The sequence below is a fragment of the Phodopus roborovskii genome, unplaced genomic scaffold, assembly GCF_943737965.1.
Source record: "Phodopus roborovskii unplaced genomic scaffold, PHOROB, whole genome shotgun sequence".
NCBI lineage: Eukaryota > Metazoa > Chordata > Mammalia > Rodentia > Cricetidae > Phodopus > Phodopus roborovskii.
Genome location: NW_026126515.1, coordinates 6,635,836 through 6,659,242, shown reverse-complemented (window position 1 = coordinate 6,659,242; position 23,407 = coordinate 6,635,836). Strand labels below are relative to the sequence as shown.

General features: G+C 42.2%; 1 protein-coding gene across 3 annotated transcripts in view; it reads left to right on the top strand.

The window, feature by feature from the left end:
• The window catches only part of Mlh3 (mutL homolog 3), a 33,567-nt gene that overhangs the window by 207 nt on the left and 9,953 nt on the right, over positions 1 to 23,407 (top strand). The window contains exons 2-6 of one of the 3 annotated variants that reach the window (XM_051196348.1): positions 1,084 to 4,396; positions 9,162 to 9,247; positions 10,010 to 10,114; positions 13,147 to 13,219; positions 21,438 to 21,509. In XM_051196348.1, coding sequence (XP_051052305.1) covers positions 1,147 to 4,396; positions 9,162 to 9,247; positions 10,010 to 10,114; positions 13,147 to 13,219; positions 21,438 to 21,509 — 3,586 coding nt within the window. In that variant the 5' untranslated portion in view covers positions 1,084 to 1,146. Of the gene's footprint in view, positions 1 to 925; positions 4,397 to 7,819; positions 8,112 to 9,161; positions 9,248 to 10,009; positions 10,115 to 13,146; positions 13,220 to 21,437; positions 21,510 to 23,407 lie in introns of those variants that run through there. The other 2 variants (XM_051196349.1, XM_051196350.1) reach the window with 2 other exon arrangements.

Here is a 23,407-nt window from a genome sequence, read left to right as displayed (position 1 = left end):
AGGAGCCCGAGGAGGGGCCTCGGGAGCGGCGGGGCGGGTGGACTGCGCAGGCGCGGGCTTCCTGCACGGGACGCTGGACTGCCAGACCCTAGGGCTGCGCCGAATTCAGAAAGCTTATTAAACATTCACCCTGGTTGCCCAAGGCGGCGAGGTTCATGGTCTTAGAAAGCAATTCCCAGGCTTTAAAAAGCCGGTCCTGCCTTCAGCCGTGCTGTTACCGCTTATGAAGAAGGAAGTGAGATCTTTAATGGCATAGAACCTTAGGGTTTGTTTGTACCTGCAAGTAAACTTGAAATCGGGTTCAGACAACCCATACCATCATTATTAATTCCCAAGCTGTGTTCTGGAGATATGTGAAGACCGAGAGTATCAATAAAAAAAAAAAAAGAATATTAGTAATCAGGGCTTTTCAGCAAACTATCAGGCAACACAGGAGCAGGATTTAAGTAGCAAATAGTAAACAATTTACAAGCAAAGGAATTTCCTTGCTTTATCCCACCCCTGCCCGCAACCCCACCTCACCCTGCCTCCACCTGAGAAAGTAATTGTAACAATGGTAATCGCTTAAAATGTTTCTCCTTGATGTGTTTAACTTTTTAATTCCCTCCTGTTGTTTTACTCTTTTACTTACAGTGTCTTAGCACATCAAAGGTTTTCCAAAAGCCATGGATATTGTGTAATGTATAAACGTTATGAAACTAGCTTGGACTTTTTCTTTTTCCTGCATAATTTCTAGCTAGTGTTTCTTAGCTGCATTTAATTTAGGCATCTGTTTTTAGTGAAGCGCTTAGAATTTTGAATAGTGTCTTTACGGGTCAACATCAAGTATAATTATAATTTTACTTTAGGGCATTCACTTTAGGAACAGGGAAATTATGAAATTACAAATGCTTCTTTGTAGTTGAAGCCCAGGCATGAGGTTTGTGTGCTGTCTAGAAATTAGAAGTATACTTCTGTTTCATATTTTGGTTGAATATGTTTGTTTTCCTCAAACTATAGTTCTTCATAATACTTGAGAGAAGTGGGTGATGCTATATAACAGGTGAGATAGGTTATGTGTTTTGTTTTGTTTTTTCCTCATAGGTGGTTATTCCCAGTCACAGAAGGAAGCCAGTGTCTGGCATTCTCTCCACATGTCTACCTGCCATGATCAGGTGTTTGTCAGATGAAGTACAAGCCAAATTGCGTTCTGGTTTGGCCATAATCTCCTTAGGCCAATGTGTTGAGGAACTTATCCTCAATAGTATTGATGCTGAAGCAAAATGTGTGGCCATCAGAGTGAATATGGAAACCTTCCAAGTTCAGGTGATAGACAATGGGTTTGGGATGTCGGGTGATGATGTAGAGAAGGTGGGAAGCCGGTATTTCAGTAGTAAATGCAACTCAGTACAGGACTTGGCGAACCCAAAGTTTTATGGTTTCCGAGGAGAGGCCTTGGCAAGCATAGCTGACATGGCTAGTGCTGTGGAAATTGTATCCAAGAAAAGCACGACTATGAAAACCTTTGTGAAAACGTTTCAGAATGGGAAAGTCCTAAATGTTTGTGAAGCTGATTTGACTAGACCAAGTGTGGGGACGACGGTAACAGTGTATAACCTGTTTTCCCAGTTCCCTGTGCGGAGGAAAAGCATGGACCCTAGACTAGAGTTTGAGAAGGTTAGGCAGAGGGTGGAAGCCCTCTCACTCATGCACCCTGCCATCTCTTTCTCTCTGAGGAATGATGTTTCTGGTGCCATGGTTCTCCAACTCCCCAAAACCAAGGACACGTGTTCTCGATTTTGTCAAATTTATGGATTGGGCAAGTCCCAAAAGTTAAGAGAAATACATTTTAAATATAAGGAGTTTGAGTTTAGCGGCTACATCAGCTCTGAAGCACACTACAATAAGAATATACAGTTTTTGTTTGTGAACAGAAGACTGGTTTTAAGGACAAAGTTGCATAAACTCATTGACTTTTTATTAAGAAAAGAAAGCATTATATGCAGGCCAAAGAATGCGGCTGCCAGTAGACAAATGAATTCAAGTCCTCGACATCGTTCTGCATCTGAACTCCATGGGATGTATGTAATCAATGTGCACTGCCGGTTCTGTGACTATGACGTGTGCCTGGAGCCAGCCAAGACGCTGATTGAGTTTCAGAACTGGGATACTCTGCTGGTTTGTGTTCAGGAAGGAGTGAAAAGGTTCCTAAAGCAAGAAAAACTATTTGTCGAATTATCAGGTGAAGACATTAAGGAATTTAATGAAGATAATGATTTCAGTTTGTTTGGTGCTACCCTTCAGACACACACATCCACTCATGAGAAGTGTGAACAGAGCAGTTTCCAGGAAGCGTGCAATAATATTTTGGATTCCTATGAAATGTTTAATTTGCAGTCAAAAGCTGTGAAAAGAATAGCTACCATAGGAAATAAAAACACACAGAATTCCGGGACTTCAGAAGCTATCAGGAAAAAGACAAATGACTCATTAAGCAGTTGTGAAGCAGATGGCCTGGGCCACAGTACAATGACAGAGCCATCGTTACACAGCAAAGACAGGGCTCACTTACAATCAAGGGTGTTGTTGGAAGAAGCATCACAATCTGGAGAAAATGAGAAGCATCAGAAATCTTTCTTGGAACACAGGACCTCAGAAAGTCCGCATGGAACTAGCTCAGACGTGTTTCCAGGCCCTATTCGGACACATCATCTCTCTGAGGAGGGTGAGGCAGATCTAGAAATACAGAATATAAGTACTGCTGTTAATGTCTTGGCTGCCGACGATTCCCAGAATGGTGGGATTCAGAGTCCACTGGAGAAATGTAAAGATGCTCCCAAAGTGGGGTACCAACCTCTGCCTTTTGAGACAACAGTATTTAGAGTACAGAGTACACAGAGAAAGAAGGAAAAAAGAAAAGAGCTCAGTCATGGAAGAGTAAATGATTTTAGTTATGGACAAGTTCAGTTGGGCTCCACTGGCTTTATAACTCACGTGGTACAAAAGGAGCACAGTAAGCCAGCTGAAGCAGAGCATTCATTTAAAAGTTATGTTCGACCTGGTCCTGTAAGTGCCCAAGAGACATTTGGAAATAGAGCACACCACGCGGTCGAGACTCCAGGAAATGACGATTTAACAAGCACGTTAAGTAAAGAACCTGCTTATCTGCTCCACAAAAAATTGTGCAGGACAAATACAGGTTATGGGACAGAGGACAACCCAACAGAAGCGGATGAGAACCTGGCTCTTTTTCAGGAAAGTGGCACAGGATCCCACAGAGATTGCTTTTTGCCTGATACATCCATCTTCCCAAGGTACAGATATGCTTCAAGTAAGAAAACAGACAAGATGATGCATTCCTCCAAACACGTAGTCCGTAGGAAGCTAAGCTTGCGTTCTCAAGTAGGATCTTTAGAGAAGTTTAAGAGGCAGTATGGGAAGGTTAACAGTTCTCTAGATAGAGAGGGGGAAGGTAACACCAAAGTCAGGACCCATCAAGATGCTCGGGTCGAAGCTGCCATTCTACTGAAAGACAAGGACCACTCAGATATGTCTGATGGTGGTAAGAACTCTGCTGTGGAGCCCAGTGATTCATACGATACTTGTCAACCAGTGAGTCACATACAGTACTCAGAGAAATTTCCATTTTCCAAAGAAGATTGCTTAGAACAGATGCCTCATCTGAGAGAAAGTTCTATTACTTTGGCAGAATTATCTCACTGTAGCAGAAAACCTGATGTTGAGAAGTCCACTGAATCACTGGCTTCTAAATTATCCCGACTAAAAGGTTCCGAGAAAGAGATGCAAACTATGGGGATGACAGGCCATATCAGTGAGCTTCCAGATTCGGGTTCCAGTTGGGCAGACAGTAGCCGGGGTGCTAGGTCCGACTTACATGTCTGTGAGTTACTTAAAAATAAACACAAGAAAATAGAGAGTGACATGCTCCTAATACCAGATTCTGTGATGCAAGATAATTCCATCCATAACAGTGCCATACATTCTGACAACATAATGAATGGCACAGAGAAACCAGAAACTCCTTTGCTGCTGTTGCCCTGTAATGACTCTGAAATCAGTAGAGATTCAGATGTTCTCACCAGGTCTGCAGAGCAACATACAGGAAGCCCTGGTCCTCCCTGTGGAATGATTATGAGTCAGGTAGAAGATGCCACTGCCAGCCAAGATGGAATTTGTTCCCAGAATGAAGAATCTAAAGCAAGGTCTTGTTCCGAAAATGAAGACTCAAGCGCGTACTCTATGGGTTGGCAACAGCATTTTGATGTAACTCTGGGAAGAATGGTTTATGTCAACAGAACAACAGGACTTAGCACGTTTGTTGCTCCTACAGACGATGTCAAGACTGCCTGTACTAAAGACCTGACAACTGTGGCTGTGGATGTCCTACTTGGGAATGGTAAGTATGTAGTATTCACTGGCGTGAAATGTTCTTGAGAAAGAATAGTGGCCAAAGAGCAATATAACTGTTCACAGGGATGGCCTCAGCAGACAGCATTGGAAAGCTCTGGTTTATTGCTTTTTTTTTTTTTTTTTTTTTTTTTTTTTGGTGGGGGGGTGTTTTGGGGCTGGGAATATTGAGACAGAGTCTTGCTATGTAGCCCAGGCTGGCCTCAAACTTTTTGTAGCCAGGTTGGTCTTGAGCTCATGATAGATAGGTCCTGCCTCTAAATGCTTGAATTGAAAGTATGTACCCCAACACCCAGCTTCTAAAGGCCAACTTTAAAAACCTACAACGTGTTTAAGGCAATATGGAGGTTCTTTAGGTTTAACAATATTTAAAGGTAAGAATTTAGTGATGGCTGCTGGAGGATGGTGGCACATGCTTTTAATCCCAGCACTCAGGAGGCAGAGGCAGGCAGATGTCTGTAAGTAGAGGCTGGCTTGGTTTACAGAGCTAGTTCCAGGACAGCCATGACTGTTATACAGAGGAACTCTGTCTCAAAAACCCAAAGGGGGGGGATTTAATGATGACTGAAAAAGAACATAGGTAATTACATGTGTCTAAGACGTGTGTGTGTGTGTGTGTGTGTGTGTGTGTGTGTGTGTGTGTGTGTAAGAGGGAGGAAACTTCATTTTAATAAAATTGTGCTGTTAATAGCTAACAGTACTTATCTAACATTTCCCCTTTCTTCTCAAATATACTTCTAGAAATTTGTCTTTAGAGAGACAACTGCTTCTGTCTGTGGCTGACAGCCTAAGGTTGGGAAGAGCCTCAACTTACCCACAGTTTCCAGTAAGATATGTAGGCCAGTGCAGTGGGTTTTGTGAGCTTCCCCTAGAAAGCAGGGTCTGGGCAAATGGTTTTTCCAGAATGGAGGCTAGAGAGTGCCTTCATACTGTATTTCTCAAATGTACTTTATTATAATGTATATATCAATCTATTCACTACCTCTCTAATACAAGACGTTGATATTAATGTGGCTTTGAGGTCACGCCACAAAGCAACATCAGAGTCTGGTCTAGGACTCTGGGTTCTCAGATTTCGGGCAACATTAAAAGTGACATTGTTTTGGCAGTGTGTTGAGAGCCAGATGTTGGGAAACAGTAAAGCTGATTTCCATCTGGCTATAATCTCAGCTTTCACTGGTAGGTAAACATTAAATGTACATCCCTGTAGAAGTCTTGCATGCTATAAAAGAACATAGATTATATGGCTATAATTGCAAATTATAATGTCTCCTTAGGATAAATATCTGTAGCTGAAGGCTCTGATGTTAAATAAATTCTTTAGTTTTAAATGTTTTACAATTTTTTTGTTCCTCATGGGGGGGGGAAGACAACTATTATAACTTCTAGAGAACTTCATAGGAGAAGAAAACACCTTATTTTCATTATTGCTCTTGAGACTATCCAGTTGCTCTTCAGGCATCTTTATGTGCTCTTCAGTCTAGGTCATATGTACTGGTTTGTATGTGCCGAATGCTTATCGGAGAAGACCATCTAAGGCACCGGCACCTCATCTTCCTGAAATGTAACTGCTTCTGATACAATGCCAAAAAATAACTGGATCACGTTCAGCTGTGGGGTGGTTGTTGCCAAAACTAAGGAGTGGGGGAGCTTAGCTGCCACACTCAACATAAACATCTGTTCCTGTTAAGTAGATATAGGTGTTGAAGCTACTCCAGGGCACTTAACCATCTGGAGTGCCACATCTTGTGAACTTTTGAGAGTCACACGAAATAAGCGGCATCAGAACATGTTCATTGAGAAGATGGCACCTCACACCCTCCATTCACATGGAACTGGCTCTTTACGGTGGGACACTAGGACATGATTGACCCACACTTGAAAATGTAGACATGCAACATTTTACTAAAGGGCAACTCATTTTAGCACTTGGGATGTGGTGTCAGGGAGATCAGGTAAAGGTCATCCTCAGGTACATCTTGAGGCCAGCTTGGTTACATGAAACCAAGATTTTGTTATATAAAGGTAAATTTAGAGTAACATCATATCCCTAATCTGTGGGATTATTTTTCCTTTAAAAATATCTTCTTTAGTTTATATATTAGCTAAACATTTTAATACTGAGCTGTAGTCCCAATTTGTGTTTTGAGACAGGGTTTCTCTGGGTAACCCTGGCTGTCCTGTAATTCGATCTGTAGACCTGGCTGGCCTCGAACTCATGGAGCTCTGCCTGCCTCTGCCTCCCAAGTGCTGGGATTAAGGGCATGTGACACAACTTTATTTTAGCTAATCTCTTGCTTTAGTTTTTGTTCAACAGGCTTATCTTTTTTTGATAGTTCTGTTATATGTTCCCCCTTCCTTTTAAAATTAAAAACTTTTTTTTATATATTTGAATGTTTTTGCCCATATGTATTCTGTGCACCATGTTCATGACTCATGCCATGGAGGCCCAAAAAGGGCATCAAATCCCATGGAATTATAGTTCCATGGCTGTGAGCCAACATGTGGGTGCTGGGAATTGAACCTAGATCTTCTGAAAGTGCAGCTGGTGCTCTTAAACAGTAAACCATCTCTCCAGGCCCCATATCCCCCCCCCTTCCTTCCAATGGTTAGAATTTAGACTGTATCATTCCTGAGTACCTTTCATTCACTCATCCACCTTTTTACTTTTTTAAAAAAATTGTATGGCTGCACACCAGAAGAGGGCACCAGATCTCATTACAGATGGTTGTGAGCCACCATGTGGGTGCTGGGAATTGAACTCAGGACATCTGGAAGAGCAGCCGGTGCGCTTAACCAATGAGCCATCTCTCCATCCCTGCCACTTGTTCATCATTTGTTGTTTGTTACACCTTGGTAGCTGTTGTCACATTGAAACTTATCTGAGTTCTCAGCATTTCAGTCTGTTAGGGATAGCCTTGTAATAACAATGAAATCATGATTACAATAGGGACACAGATTGCAGATTGATGAGAGACATCGAAGCTGGGAGTTTGTGAAGGCTGCACCAGGTTGTGAGTGACCATAAGTACACCTGTGTGTCTGACACACTTTCCTGAGTAACTAGACCTGGTAGGGTGTTTAGCAGCACCCCAACTTTATCTGCTGGTTTCCAGTAGCTGCACCATTTACCCAAGACATGACTGTGTAAAGTGGCTGAAGACATTCCTTAATATGTCCTTGGAACCAGCATGTCGCACCATTGAAAATCACATAGCCTGGAAAAAGAGATAATGTGTTAATGTAAATAAGTTAGCAGATAATTTCACTGGAAATCCTGACTTCCATGTATTATTTAGTTGTCTGCTTTCTGTCTTTGTTCAGTTTATTGAGAAAGAGATTTTTATGTAGTTTTAATAGCTTATTTGTATGTTGAGTTCACATTTGTAGGTTTTTTTTCTTTTTTGTTCAGGGGTTCAGTACAGGTGTCATCCTTTTAGAAGCGACCTTATTCTTCCTTTCCTTCCAAGAGCCCAGGAAGAGAGGATTGTGTTGAGACAGAACCCCAGAGGTGAGAGCAATACCAGAGGCAGTGTGTGGAGATACCTGGTACACCCTGTCCCACTTAATGCACAAGACTAAGCCGGGTTGCATTCTGAAGCTTGATCAGCACCAGCTGTGCTTCAGGAACCAGGAATTCCCCAGGGCTCTGTTTAACAGCAGAACTAAGTGATTCCGTACTTGCATTCAGACCAGAAATTGCTTTTCCAGACTGGAAGCTGGTGCTGGGTGATTATGCATAGGCTATGGTGTCTGTGACTGGGGAAATGTTTCTTAATTTTGAAGATTGAATTTCTCCATATTACAGTAGTTTGATCTTTGTAAAATTCTTTGAACAAAAGCTAAAGAAACTTATTATTTTTGTTTTTGTTGTTTCTTAAAAATAGATTAAGTATATTCTTATCAAAAGACAGCAAGAAAATTTGAACTATAGTTTTTTCTGTACACACATTTGGAAACAATCTTCTTCTGTTTTAAGACCTACTTGGTTTTATTTTGTGTGTGGGTGTTTTTGCCTGCATGCGTGTCTGTGTTCCATGTGTATGCAATGCCCATGGAGGCCAGAAGAGGGCGTCAGATTCTCTGGAACTGGAGTTACGTGAGCCACATGTGGGTGCCAGGAACCAGACCTGAGTCCTCTGCAAGAGCAGCAGGTTCTCTTAACCTCTGAGCCATCTCTCCAGCCCCCTGAAACGTTGTTATAAACTTGTAGTTCTCAACCTGTGGGTTGTGACCCCTTAGGTTGCATATCAGATATTTAAATTACATACATAACTGCAGCAAACTTACAGTTATAAAGTAGAAATGGAATAATTTTATGGTTGGGTGTCACAACACGAGGAACTCTATTAAAGGGTCCCAATATTAGGAAAGTTGAAAAGCATTCTTCTAGACAATTTGGAGAAACACTGTCTCAGAAGGTACAGCCATAATACTATTTTTAAAGTAGTATCAATCTGGGCAGTGGTGGTGCACTCCTTTAATCTCAGCACTTGGGAGGCAAAAGCAAGCGAGTCTTTGTAAGTTTGAGGCCATCCTGGTCTGCATAGTGAGTTCTAGGCCAGCCAGAGCTACATAGCGAGTCTCCAAAACCAAAGAAGTACCATCAAAACAATTGTAGGGATATGGTTCAGGCTGTGACCGTTTGTAGAATGGAGGGATAATGTGCGTATCTGTGGGCTTGAGGCTTTAGCTGAATAGGAGAGGACACTCTTTTCTGGGTTCTTGATGGCAACTGTCCCTCTTTGTCCTAGATGCCGTGGCAACTGCTGCTGTCAGTGAATCGCTTCAGTCTTTGTTTTCAGAATGGAACAATCCAGTATTTGCCCGTTACCCAGAGGTGGGTCTGTAGTGCTTTTTCTTCCACAGTTTGTAAACTTGAGCTTCATTTAAGCTGGTCGTGGGCATGCATGAGTGTATGAATTTGTAATTATGAATGGGAAGTAGGCAAATTCCTAGGTGATTTACTTGGAAATTAGCATTTAATGTAGAGAGGATAAGTCAGCATTTTGGAAAGGCCAAGAATTTTGGATTACATGTATATGCAGTGTGAAGAGTAGATGCATTCATCCTGTCTTACAGGGTGGTAAAGTAAGGGTTAACCATTTCGTCTACAGGAACAGTTCTGTGTATCCTGGCAGTGTTCTTTCTGTGATACGTTTGATGCGTTATCACAGCATGTACTGAGTGTGTTAATGAGCCTGGGTAATAGACAAGCATCTGAATACCGATTCCTCACTTAAGATGCCTTTACGGACTTAATCATGGAGCACAGACAAATTGTTCTGAAATAGTGCTGGGTTTTGTCAGTGTTTATAAAAAAATTGTTAGACAACTTTTCTCAGAGCCTATTGGCTCTGTAGGTTTCTTACATTCATCCTGTTTCTAGTAGGATGTACAAAAATGCTTGTTTGGTTTTGGTTTTATTTTTTGCAGTTCTGGGAATTGCAAAGCAGGGCTTTGCATATGCTAGGCAGTACTTCCCCCTGACCTATATATCCCGAGCCCAGTAAAATGAGTATTTTACAGGACTTTGAAATCATTGACAAAACAGTTCCACAGACATTAAAAATTAAATGATGTTTTTACTGGATCTTTCTAGGTTGCTGTTGATGTCAGCAGTGGCCAGGCTGAGAGCCTAGCAGTGAAAATTCACAATGTACTCTATCCCTATCGCTTCACCAAAGAAATGATTCATTCAATGCAGGTAAAACCAACACTTGACATCCATGTCATGGTTAAGCTAGACTTAACTTGCGAAATTGAGTTTATTTTTATTGAGAGAGACTGTATTAGTCAAGACGTGCTGTATTAGGCTTCTTTAGAGGAATAGATAGAATGACAGATTTATTAGACTGGCTTACAGGCTGTGGTCCAGCTAGTCCAACAATGGCTGTCTACCAATGAAAGATCCAAGAATCCAGTAATTGTTCAGTTCACGAGGCTGGATGTCCCAGCTGGTCTTCCGTATACACTGGAATCCTGAAGAACGAGGCTCTAATGCCAGTGAAGGAATGGATTTACCATCCAGAGCGAAGGCAAGCCTCCGGCAAAGACAGCCAGCTTCCTTTTTCCTTGTCGTTTATATAGGCAGCCAGCAGAAGGTATGGCCTAGACTATAGGTGCATTTCCCCGCCACCCAAAAGATCTGGATTGAAGGTTTATCTTCCCACTTTAGAAAGTCTGAATTAAATGTGGGTCTTTCTACTTTAAATAATTTAATTGAGAAAAAAAAAATCCCTCACAGGTATGCCTGCCTCTTAGGTTTCAGTTATGTCCAGGTGTAGTCAAGTTGACAACCAAGAATAGCCATCACACTTGTGTTTCTTTGTTATTTTGGGTTTTTGTTTGTTTGTTTGTTTGTTTGAGACAGGGTTTCTCTGTATTGCTTTGGAGCCTGTCCTGGAACTTACTCTGTAAACCGGGCTGGCTTCGCACTCACAGAGAACCGCCTGCCTCTGCCTCCCCAGTGCTGGGATCAAAGGTGTGGGCCACCATTGCACAGCTGGGACCTTGAATTTTTCTCATCAGAAAAAAAAAATGCAGATTAATTTCAGTAGCAAAGAAGAATAGCCTTAACGATGTGTGTGAGCAGTTTTCAGGAAATGAGCCTTAACGATGTGTGTGAGCAGTTTTCAGGAAATGAGTTATGGTTCAGGCTAATGATGCCAAGGACTTTTAACATTTCTGCAGACAACTATATTTGGAATGTTACATTTTATAACTAGGTGACAAATGCCAATCAATTATTTATAAATTAACATTGTCCTTAATGTGCAAAAGTACTCATTTTTAAATGACCCTCTGTGTGAGGGTCCCTGTAAAGGTTAGGGAGCTGTACACTGGGAAATTCATTACCAAAAGGGACACCCCTGTCTCCCTGCTTTTCTGCTGTGCTCTCTCTACACTGCTCTCCCTGTCTTAGTCTCGGTGTCTTTGGATTGGAAACCGCTAGGGCATTAGCAATGCTAAGTAAATGCCTACCCAGGTGTTGACGTGGGTTTAGAGCAAGGGAACAGTTATCCAGAAAGAGACCTTTTCGGAGCATGAACCTGGAGAGAGCCACCACAATCTGACGCTGTTTGAGTCTTTCTCTACTGCACTTAGACCAGCTCTCCCAAAATGGCTTTCTGTAGTTGGTTTATACTTTTCACCCTTATGCTCTTTGTTCTTTGGGGTCCACCACCCAGCTCCCAAATAAATCACACACTGAGGCTTTTCCTTCCTTCCTCCCTCTATATCTTCCTCCTCCTCCCTCCCTTCCTCCCTTCCTTGTATACAGTGTTCTGCCTGAATGTCTGCCTGCAGGCCAGAAGAGGGCACCAGATCTCATTATGGATGGTGTCTGGGAATTGAACTCAGGACCTCTGGAAGAGCAGCCAGTGCTCTTAACCTCTGAGCTATCTCTCCAGCACCCTAGGCTTATTTTTTTCTTATAAATGCCCTGTCTTAGCTTGGCTTGTTTCTTGCCAGCTTTTGTTAAATTATCCCAACTACCTTTTGCCTCCGGGCTTTTTCCTTTTCTTACCTCTGTGTGTCTGACTCTCACTCTTGTTGTGTGGCTACTCCCAGGCTGGCTGGGTGGCTGGCCGGCCCCTGCCGTCCTCCTCTCCTTGTTCTCTTTCTCTCTTGCTCCTCTCTTTCCCAGACTTCTCCTCCTGTTCATCCTCTCTGCCTGCCAGCCCCGCCTATCCTTTCTCCTACCTCGCTATTGGCCATTTAGCTCTTTATTTGACAATCAGGTGTTTTAGGCAGACAAAGAATCACAGCTTCGCAGAGTTAAACAAATACAGCCTAAACAAAAGCAACACATCTTTACATCGTTAAACAAATGCTCCATAGTATAAACAAATGTAACACCTTAAAATAATCTACAACAGCTTTCCTTGCTTTTCACAGTTGAGAATTTGTATATTGTTCAATGCATGATGACACACCTTTAATCCCAGTAGTTGGGAGGCAGAGACAGGAGGCTGTCAGTGATATGGAGACCAGCTGGTCTACATAGAGTTCCAAGCCAGGCAGGGAGGGCTACATATTGAGACAATGTCTTTAAAAAGATACATAAATTATTTTAGTTCTATTCATTAGCAGTCTCTGGTCATATGTGTTACTGAGAGTCTCTCAGTTGGAAACATTGTAGAAATACTCTGCCGATGCCAACTCTCTTCTCTTCCTGTCTTCAACCTGGCCTCCTTGCCCATCCTTTTATCCTACCTCAGAACTGTCTCACAGTCAGAAACACCTTACTCACTGTTAATGGTTTTTTGTTTGTTGGTTAGTTTTTTGTTTTGTTTTATTTTTTATTTTATTTTATTTTCTGGCTTTTCAAGACAAGTTTTCTCTGTGTAACAACCCTGGCCGCCCTGGAACTTGCTCTGTAGACCAGGCTGGCCTCAAACTCACAAGATCTACCTGCCTCTGCCTCCCAAGTGCTGGGATTAAAGGCGTGCGCCACCACTGCCTGGCTTCTTACTCAAGAGTTTTAAAACAAGTCTTTTTTGTGTTTATTGGGAATGAGATAGAGGTCAGAGAACAACTTGCAAGAGTCAGTTCTTTCTTCCATGTGGGTCCCAAAGGTGAAACTCAGGCAGTCCATTTTGGTGACAAGCACCTTCCTGGGTGGAGCCATGAGCTAACTGTGGGTGTTAGCATGTCAAATGTCATTTTAGCTCTTTATGCAGATACGCCTTTGCTAACTTTTGTTAGGGTCACACTATTTATCTAAATGAATGACAGGTTCTCCGGCAAGTGGACAACAAGTTTATTGCCTGTTTAATGAGCACGAAAATGGAAGAGAATGGCAAAGCAGGTAAGCTTGGGGTTTTGCTTCAGTTAATAATCTGACCGGTGTTCTGGGGGATGCTCCTGTTGTGGAATATGACAGCTTGTGTGGGATCAACAACTTGAAATTGTTGTAATTTCAGTGATTTAAACAGATAAAGGGAAACGGATCTAAAGGCTGAAACAAGTTTTAAAGTACATGAATTTTAAGTACATTGACACACATACATATAAATGAGATATATCAAGTTAGTGGTCTTTTGAGATGTAGCCCAGGATTGCCTCATACTCATGGTGTCCTAATGCCTCAGCCTGACAGACTGCTGGAATTACAGGCCTACACCACACCACACCTGCTGCATTAAACTATTATTAATAGTAGTCACCTTGGAAATGAAAATAAATGTGGTCAAAGGGAGAATTACATCTTCTGCTCCCTTAAAATATTTTGTTATAGAATTGTTAGTTCTCTCTCTCTCTCTCTCTCTCTCTCTCTCTCTCTCTCTCTCTGTGTGTGTGTGTGTGTGTGTGTGTGTGTGTGTGTGTGTGTAGAACTTCAGGTGCCTTCCTCTAGTACTTCTCACCCGACTTGTAAACCTAGAGACTACTGTTTCTACTGGATTTGCTGTCCAGCAATACCTCTACCTCATCTGCCTGTCCCTACCTTCCCCTTTGTTGCAGCTGTAGGTGTGGACAGCCACATTCAGGTTTTTATGTAGATGCTAGGAATCCAAACTCACATTTTATGCTTGCATAGCAATATTTATTTTGCCCCTGAGCTCCCCAACCTCCCCCTTTAGTGGCTGTACGTATAGGAAGATGCTCACTTATGCATATGAACACTAAAAGATAAGTGTGGGCTGAGTGGTTGTGGCACTCGCCTTTAATCCCAGCACTCGGGAGGCAGAGGCAGGCGGATCTTTGTGAGTTCCGAGGCCAGCCTGGTCTACAGAGAGAGTTCAGGACAGCCTCCAAAGCTACACGGAGAACCCTGTCTTTTTTTTTTTTTTTTTTGAGGCTGCCCTGGAACTAGCTCTTAGACTTGTAGAAACCCTATCTTGAAAAACAAAACAAAACAAAACAAAAAAGATAACCTTGGGTGTCATGTTCAGGAATGCCATCCATCTCCTTTGAGACAGGATTTTTTAATTTGCCTGGAGGTCACCAGTTAGGCTAGACTGGCTGGCCAGTGAGCTCCAGGGGTCTTGTCTTCCCCCTCTCCAGTTTTCATATTACAAATATGTACCACCTACCAGGCATTTTTATGTGGATTCTGAGGATCTAACTCAAGTCCTCATGCTTAGCCCACCCTCCCCCCCAACTTCTTTTACAGGGTTTTCATCAATAGTAATAATAGTAAGCGTATATAATGTGTTCTAGGTTCTAGAGTTACACAGAATCAGGAGGCTGGAGAGATGGCTCAGTGGTTAAGAGCACTGGCTCCTCTTCCAGAGGACCTGGGTTCGATTCTCAGCATCCACCTAGTGGCTTACAGCTATCTATAACTCAAGTCCTAGGGCATCTGACGCTCTCTCCTGACCTCCCAAGAACCAGGCGTGCATGTGGTACACAGATGTGTAGTTAGGCGAAACACTCACACACATAAACTTAAGAGAATTATACAGAATCAGGTAGTGACTTGCTTTAATGAAACAATAGTTCCTACATAAATCACTCAACAAATATTGTTTGATTGCCTGTTGTTTTCTAGGGACTATACCAGGCCCTTGGGGTACAGTGATAGAAAAAAGATATGTCAGAGAAATGGGTAATCGTAAAAGACATAAAATTTCAATGTAGCCGTTATGAAGTAGAAGATAGTGTAAGAACTGATACTGGGAAGATTTGATTTGGTCAGGGGGGGTCAGCAGATGGTTGTTGGTGAAATGAGTCTGAAGTATGAACATGTCAAGCAAGGCAGTGAATATGTAATTTCCTTTGTCAGGACAGCAGGGTAGCAAGCATGGAGACAGAACTGGGAAGGAAGCAGTAGCCAGGTGTTAAACGTCTATTTCAAGCTTTGCTCTGTCCTGACACTAGCTGGAAACTATGGGATATTTCCTGTTCTTTGTTTGGTTTTGGAATGCTGTGTGTCATGTCATGTTGGTTTTAGAAGGACTTTTCTAGTTGCAGTTTTGGAGAATGAGTTTGGGTAGAGTTCTGGGGACTCCACAGAGACAGTTAAGAAGATAATTGCAGCACCTAAGAAATACATATTGGTTACCTAGGCTCATGGTAGACTCAGGAGAAGTGAAAGCATTAGGACCGAGTGCAGTGTCTATGCTTATAATTCAGTACTCAGAAGACCAAGGCAGGATGACAGACATCGGCGCAAGCTTAGAGAGTACAGCCTGGACTACCATGTGCGACCTCAGCACCAATAGAACAAACAGGAAAAATGTAGACGCATTGGGAAAGTAGGCGATAAAAGTCCACGGGGCTTGGTGATGGATTGTTATGGGAGAGGGATATCAAGGGTAACTCCTAGTTTTCTGACTTCCATGGCCAAGTGAATGAATGATGTTGCAAGACCAGATTAGAGGTGGAGCAGGTTGGGAGGATAAAAGTCACAAGTTTAGTCTAAATTCTCTTTGAAATGTTCAAGAGGAGACGGCAGGAATGTGTTTGGCTAGTGCAGGTGTGGACCAGAGTGTTCTGACCTGGTGATATAAATTTGAGTTGACAGCATAAAGTTGGTTATTGGTGGTGTAAATTTTATCACCTAGGAATGGGAAGATTGAGAGGAGAAGCCCTGAATGTAGAATAATTTAACCATTTAACGGCTGAATAGGAAGGCAGACTAGCAGAAGAGGAGAAGGAATCGCTAGAGAAACAGAGAAAATAGAAGGTTGCCATAGCCACGACCTCACACCAGCTGCTGCTGTGTTGTTTGCTAAGGGGAGGCCCGTTCGGGTTTTGTGAAGTGGAGACATTGACACCGAGAACTGTTTGGGAGAGCTGGGGCCAGAGCCATTGCTGCTCATGCAAGGAAAGGCTCAGAAATCTGAGACCTGGGAGGGAATGACCAGCAGAGAGTGAGGAGACTTTGTTTGATGACAATTTTGGACGCAGTTACAGTTGTGTGCCTGTGTCTGTGGCCTTGCAGTGCTCAGTTTCAGTTACCCACAGTCAGCCAAGGTCAGAATATTATGTGGAAAATTCCAAAAATAAGCAACTGGTAAGTCTTAAGTTTCACACTGCTGTATGAACAGTATGACGCAATTTCGTATCATCTCACTGTGGTCCACCCAAGCTGCAAATGATTCCAGTGTATCCATGCTGCATACCCTAGCTGCCCACTGCTTAGTAGCTGCATACATTACCAAATTAAATGTACAGTATTACATTTTGTTCAAAGAAACCTTATTATATTTAATGATTGTACAAATACAATAGAAATGATGTTAGCAGTTTTTTTCCAGCACATTGTTATAAATGTATTATTTATTTTTACAGTGCTAAGCATGCTGTACAACTAATCTATCACTGAGCCACCTCCAGCCCTGTTCTATTATTAGCTATTGTGAGTTTCTTGCTGTACCTAACTTATAAATCCAACTTTGTCATAGATTATAGATTTAGAATAAGCAGACTGTGTTCAGGGTTTGGTACAGGAGTTGGTTCTCTCCTTCTACCATGTGGGTCCTGGGGATTGAACTCAGGTCTTCAGGCTTGGCAGCAAGTCACTGTATGTGCTTACCCTTCTCTCCAGCCCTGAAGTTTTACTTACTTGAAATTCTGTTATTTTTGAGATACCCAAATCTCAATCAGTGGCACCCAAGAAGGGTGTAAGCACAAAATCAGTCTATCTGCAAAGAAACAAGAGATGACTCGTTAAACTTCTCTTGAGAGTTTATACTTATTTTGAATTTGCTACCAAAGAGTATTTATTCTTCATATTCTTTTTCAGAAGCAAAACCAGAGTTGGGCATGGTGGTGCATGCCTTTAATCCCAGCACTGAGGAGGTAGAGGCAGGCAGACTTCTAAGTTTTAGGCCAGCCTGGTCTACAGAGCATGTTCTAGGACAGCCAGGGCTACCCCGAGAAACTCTGTCTCAAGAAAACAATAAAACCAAAACTCAAGAATGCTCTCGAAGCTGAGGATGTGGCTCAATTGGTAGAGCACTTCTTGCCTAGCATGGATGAAACCCTGGGTTCAGTCCCCAGCACTGCATAAAACTGAGCATAATGATGTACTCCTGAAAGTCCAGACCAGGGCTGGGAAGTAGAGGTGGAGTCCCCCTCAGCTAAGTAGCAAGATCAAGGCCAGCCTGGGCTACATCATGAGTCCCTGCCTAAAACACAGTTGAATCCATTTCTTGGAACCAAATGTGAGTCATAAATATGTAACCTGTTCCTGAATTGACTTATTTTTATTTTGCTTGCTTGGTTTTTTTGGGGTGGTGATGGTGGTGTTGTTTTCGTTTGGTTTTTTGGTTTTTTTGAGACTGGGTTTCTTTCTCTGTGTAGCCCTGGGTGTCCTGGAACTCACTCTGTAGACCAGGCTGGCCTTGAACTCAGAGATCACATGCCTCTGCCTCCTAAGTGCTGGGATTAAAGGCATATGCCACCACCTCCCTGCATTTTGTTTTTTATGGCAGGTTTTTATTGTGTAGCCTCAGCTGGTCTGAAACTCTCTATGTAGACTAGGCTGTCTTTGAACTCACATAGATCCTTGTTCCTCCTGAGTGCCAGGCTAAAAGATGAAAGATGTGTGCCATGATCCCCCCAACTTGATAATGACATTTTTATTGGACACATGTCATATGTTGGCATTTTAGGTTAGTTATATATTTCTGCCTACTAGGATACATTTGTTCAGTTATGATATTCTAAAGACTAAATGTATTTACTATTAAGTAAAATTGTATTTTATGTACTAAGACTATAACATGAAAATATCTGTTACAGAACTTGTATTCTTTCCTGTTGGAATATCAAAAACAAGTCTTTTATGTAAATGAATTGTCTTCTGTATTTTGCTTCATTCAAGAAATAAAAAGTTCATAAGCATCATATAGACCTGGGAAAGATAAGCCGCTCTCCCAGTCAGTACAGGTTGGATTTCAGAGTGTTCCTGAGTTTGGAAATTTGTGTTGGTCATTAAGGCCACTCCTTTGCAGAGTCTGGTTGGTTCCATTGTTTTGCCCAATGCCAGATGTTCAGTATTAATCAGAAACAGCTGCCACTCTTGCTAGCCTCGAAGAAGGTTAATAGTCTACATGGGGGACACTCCTGTGTTATACTTGCTGTCAGAAGTCTGCTTTGGGGCCAGGGGAGGTTCAGTCTGTAAAGAGTTTGCCTCACAAGCAACAGAACCTGGATTCAAGGCCCAGAAAAGCTCTGGGTGTGTGTGCGTGTGCGTGCGCGTGTGCTCGAAAGATCAAAGAACAATGTATAAGTATATGAAGTTCTCAAAGAGTGATAAAAACTTTAAAGATACTATGTTAGAATATGGGTAAGGAAATAAGGAAACAAAATCCCAAATCCACATCCTTTGTCTGTTCTTCAAATTTAAATACATTCTAATATATTCATAAAAAAATCTTTAAATATATTTAAAGAGAACAAATTAAAACAAAGTATACGGCACTTATTCATGTAGCTGCCATGATAAAATACTTTGTTTTCTAAGCTAAAAATAATTAATATAGTTAAATAGTTAATTAAGAATTATTTAAAAAGCTGGGTGTACTGGCATATGCTTATAATCTTAGTGCTTGAGAGGCACAGAGCCAAGTGGATCCCTGGGGCACACAAGCCAGCAAGACTAGTTTTTGATGGGATCCAAGCTAGTGAGAGCCCCCCTCAGAAAAGATGGGTGGTTTAAGAAATGACGCTTGAGATTGGACACACACAGGAAAAAAAGAAAGTCTGTTTGTGGGGTGTGGGGGGGGGTGTGTTGCTTAATTGGCAGAATGTTTGCATATGAGGCAGGAGGATCAGAAGTTGAGTGCCACCTTTAACTGTATAGAAAGTCTGCAGCCAGCCTGAGATACAGTGAATCTTGTCTCAAAAATACAAAGTCAATTGTCTTTTAAGTCTAAGTCTTAGGCTTTCATGCTGTGCATTTGATGGGATCTCCCCTGGCTTCATTTCTGTAGCTATGAGAAAATACACTGGCAAAAAGCAATTTCGGGAAGAAAGTTTTCTTTAACTCACAACTCCAGATTAAATTCATTACTGAGAAGAAGTCAGGCAGAAATGTGAAGAAGCTAGTCGCATCATACCCATAATCTAGAGAAGAGAGATGAACAGGGCTTCCCATCCACTTGGCTTGCTTTGTCTGCTCTTTCAGTTTAGGCCACAAACCCAGGGCATGTTGCCTCATACTTTTAGGCAACTTAATCAAAACAGTCCTCTACATACATGCCCACAGGCCAGCCTGCTCTAGATAGTGTGTCCTCTATGATTTACCTTGTGCCAACTTGACAGGTAAAACTGTCACCGTAACATAGAAAAATGTTTAATCTTGTAATAGAAATAGAAAAAGACATTTTCTATTTATCAAACTCAAGAGAAGAGCTTTTGTTATAGTATGATTAATAACAATAAGTTTCAATCTATTGGTTAAAATAACACAAACACAGCTTTTAAAAGCTGTAATAGCTGGGTGTTGGTGGTACACGCCTTTAATCTCACTTGGGAGGCAGAGGCAGGCGGATCTCTTTGAGTTCAAGGCCAGCCTGGTTTACAGAGCAAGTTCCAGGATAGGCTCCAAAGCAATACAGAGAAACCCAGTCTCGAAAAACCAGAACATAAAAATAAAAGCTGCAATAATGTCATGGAAAGTTGTCCTGCCCCCGGGATTTCCCTGTAGGGTTGACTTCCAAACCCTCTGCTCTGTGTTTGTACTTGAAAGTCTGAAGCCCTGCTCTGAAAAGTGAGGCTTGTAGGGGGTGGAAAGATGGCCCGGTGGTTAACAGCCATTCAGCTTGTCAAGAATTCTATCTCCAGCACCCCTATCAGGTGCCTCCCAGCTCCTATGTGACCCCACCTCCAAGGGAATGGATGTAACACCCGTGTCTTCTATGGCACACGCGCGCGCGCGCGCGCGCGCGCACACACACACACACGCACACACACACACACACACACACAGAACTACTCATAGTTCAAATACTTTAATTTTTGTGAGATTCCACGGAGGTGCTGGAAACCAAACCCAGGTCTTCTGGGTGAGAAACAAGTGTTCTTAACTGCTGAGCCATCTCTCTGACCCCCCCCCATTTTTTTTTTTTTTTTAATGTGAGACCATTAGGCAAGATCACCTGAGAGTTAGTTAGAATTGTAGAAACTTGTACCCCATTGTTGACCTCCTGACCAGAGTCAGCATTTGAGCATGTTTCCAGGTGACAGGTTCACCTAGGACAGCTTGGGAACCAGCTACAGTTGCAGCCTGTGAGTAGACACAGTGAGGTCTGTTTCTCTGCAGCCAGGGAAGTAATGCTTTTTACATCCTTACATGGTTAGGAAAAAACAAGGGAAGACTTCTTGACATAGCCACATCATATGCCGTTACTTCAGTGTCCATAAATAAAGTTTTATTGGAACATAGCTATAGTGGCACAGATTGTGGCTGCTTTGGCTCAAGACGAATAGTCATGACAGAATCCATGTGGCCTAAAAGAGCATAAAATATTTCTTTTCTGCCTTTTTGTAAAAAAAAAAAAACCAAAAGTTCTGGACTTTGATCTAAAGTGTACAAGTATGCCATTTTTGAGTTTGAGAGTGGTTTGCAAATCAAGAGTCACTGCCTATAATGTATACAGTGCATTAGTTAATAATTCTTCATTGTAGTAAAGTTGAATTAATATAGCCAAGTCTGTATTGAATAAGTTGAATATGTTTAAAAATTTAACCTTCCTTTCTAAATGAAATATTGATGAATTAAGGGGTTTTCACCAGGGGTGAATTTGTTAATTTACTGATAATTTCAAGTTATAATTGAGTTGGGTGTGATAGCACAACAACTTTAATCCCAACACTTGGGAGACAGAGATGGCTCTCTGTGAATTCAAGACCAGCCCGGTCTATACAGCCACTTAGGGCTGTATAGCAAGACCCTGTCTCAAAAAAAAAAAAAAAAAAAAAAAAAAAAAACTATGATTATATCTACTCAGTATATCTTATGTTTTTGCTATTGAGTGGGTTGGATACAACTTTTTCTTCCTCCAACCTTATGGGTTTTTTTTTTTTTTTTAATCTTGAGCTTGGAAACCCAGTAATTGTGGATGGTTTTATAGGTGGAAATCTGCTAGTCTTGGTGGATCAGCACGCTGCCCATGAGCGAGTTCGTTTGGAGCAGCTTATTTCTGGTAAGCATCTGTCTGCAACTGCACATTTCAGGCTCCCAGCACAGTTAATATGCTGAAAAGAGTTTCCTCATGTGCCTTGTAAGGAAGGATGCACGTTTGAAAAATTAGGCTGAAATCATCCAGTCTGAAAACCCACTGAGAGCCTGCAGTAGTTTGCTCTGCTAATCCAAACATGTGGGTCTGGTAGACTTGATCACGGGCGTATTTGCTGTATATTTATTCTCCTCCCAGACCTGCAGAAGGGCTGGCTGGGCTGGTTCACTCTGACTCCCAGCACACAGGTATGCTCTCCAGTGCCTGTGGACTCTCACGGGGCCTTCCCCGTAACCCAGAGTCCCATAAAGTACTTTTATTTTAAAATCTCGTTGATTTGGGCACAGGTAGTGGGAATAGATTGATCTCATTGTAAAAGATACAAACGGAAATAGAACAAAGCATCCCTTACACCTTGTCTTTCACTGTATTTCTTTTCTCACGGGCAGCTGGTATTGTACAGTTTAAATGTATCTTTTCAAAATGACTGTGCTTTTTTGATTTGTTTGTTTGGTTGGTTTGGTTGGTCCAGGTAGATGTTTCATGAACTGGAATAGCAATGATATCACTGCTATTTTCTTTGCCCTTATAAAGTGAAGTCCCCCACCCCCACTCCTTTAAGTGTATTTTGCCAGGTGATGTTGGTGTATGCCTTTGATCCCAGCGCACAAGGGGCCAGAGGCAGGTGGAGCTGTGAATTTGAGCCTAGCCTGGGCAAAGCTGTTAGAAACCCTGTCTCAAAAAACAAATGAAGGCCCAAGGGTTTGGAAAGATACAGTCAAAACAAAGGGAGAAAAATTACTTACTTTGAGTGAGATTTAAATTTAAAACCCCCACCCTCCCTTGTTCATTTTGGTGGGTGAAATACAGTGGTTTGTGAAATGTGTAGGTTGTGTCTCTGGTCAGCAGTTTCCAGCAGCTGGAGGGTGGTTGCCAAGTCTTGTTTGGCAGCTGGCAAAGCAAGCTTTATGTTCAGGTCACTAAATAGCGAGCATGTTTGTTGCTCAAGTGTCTTGATTTTGTGGTGACTTTTCACAAACCTGTCTTCACGATGAGCACATGTGAAGCTGGCGGAGACTAAGAGCTTTCAACTTTAGATCTTAGAGTTACAGACAGTTGTGAGCTGCCATGTGGGTGCTGTGGATTGAACCCAGGTCCTCTGGAAGAGCAGTTTTAACTGCTGAGCCATCTCCCCAGCCCAGAGCTCTGGGCTTTAAGAAAAGTGATGATCACAAGAAATGAACTGACTATGCAACATCGTGAGATTTTTGCATAAAAGAATTGTCAGGAAGAAAGGGAGATCAGAAGGCTTGATCTTTCCATGGCTTATCCAAGACCATAACAGTTATTAAAGCTTTTGGCTGTGGTGTGTAGCAGTTAAGGATTGTAGCCAAGAATCTCAGGCTAAGGATGTCATCAAAGAAAAGTTGAAATGCAAGAAATGAACAAGTAAAATATTTGGCTCTTTAGAAAGGAACTTTTGGGTCAGTGAGATAGCTTAGCTAGCAAAACACTTGCCATGCAAGCCTGACAAGCTGAGTGAGTTTAGTCCCGTCTCCCACATGAAGGTGGAAGGAGAGAACTAACTCCCAAAGGTGTCCTCTGATCTCCATGTGTGGGCCGTGGCTTGTGTGTAGCTCCCTGCCATACACCTACATCACACCACACACACCACACACACACATACCATACACACACACACCATACATACACACACACACACACATATACACACACCACACACTCACTCACACACACACACACACACACACACACACCAATCAATGATAGGGGACTGGAGAGAGAGCTCAGAAGTTAAAGCACTGGCTGCTCTTGCAGAGGATCCAGGTTCAATTCCCAGCACC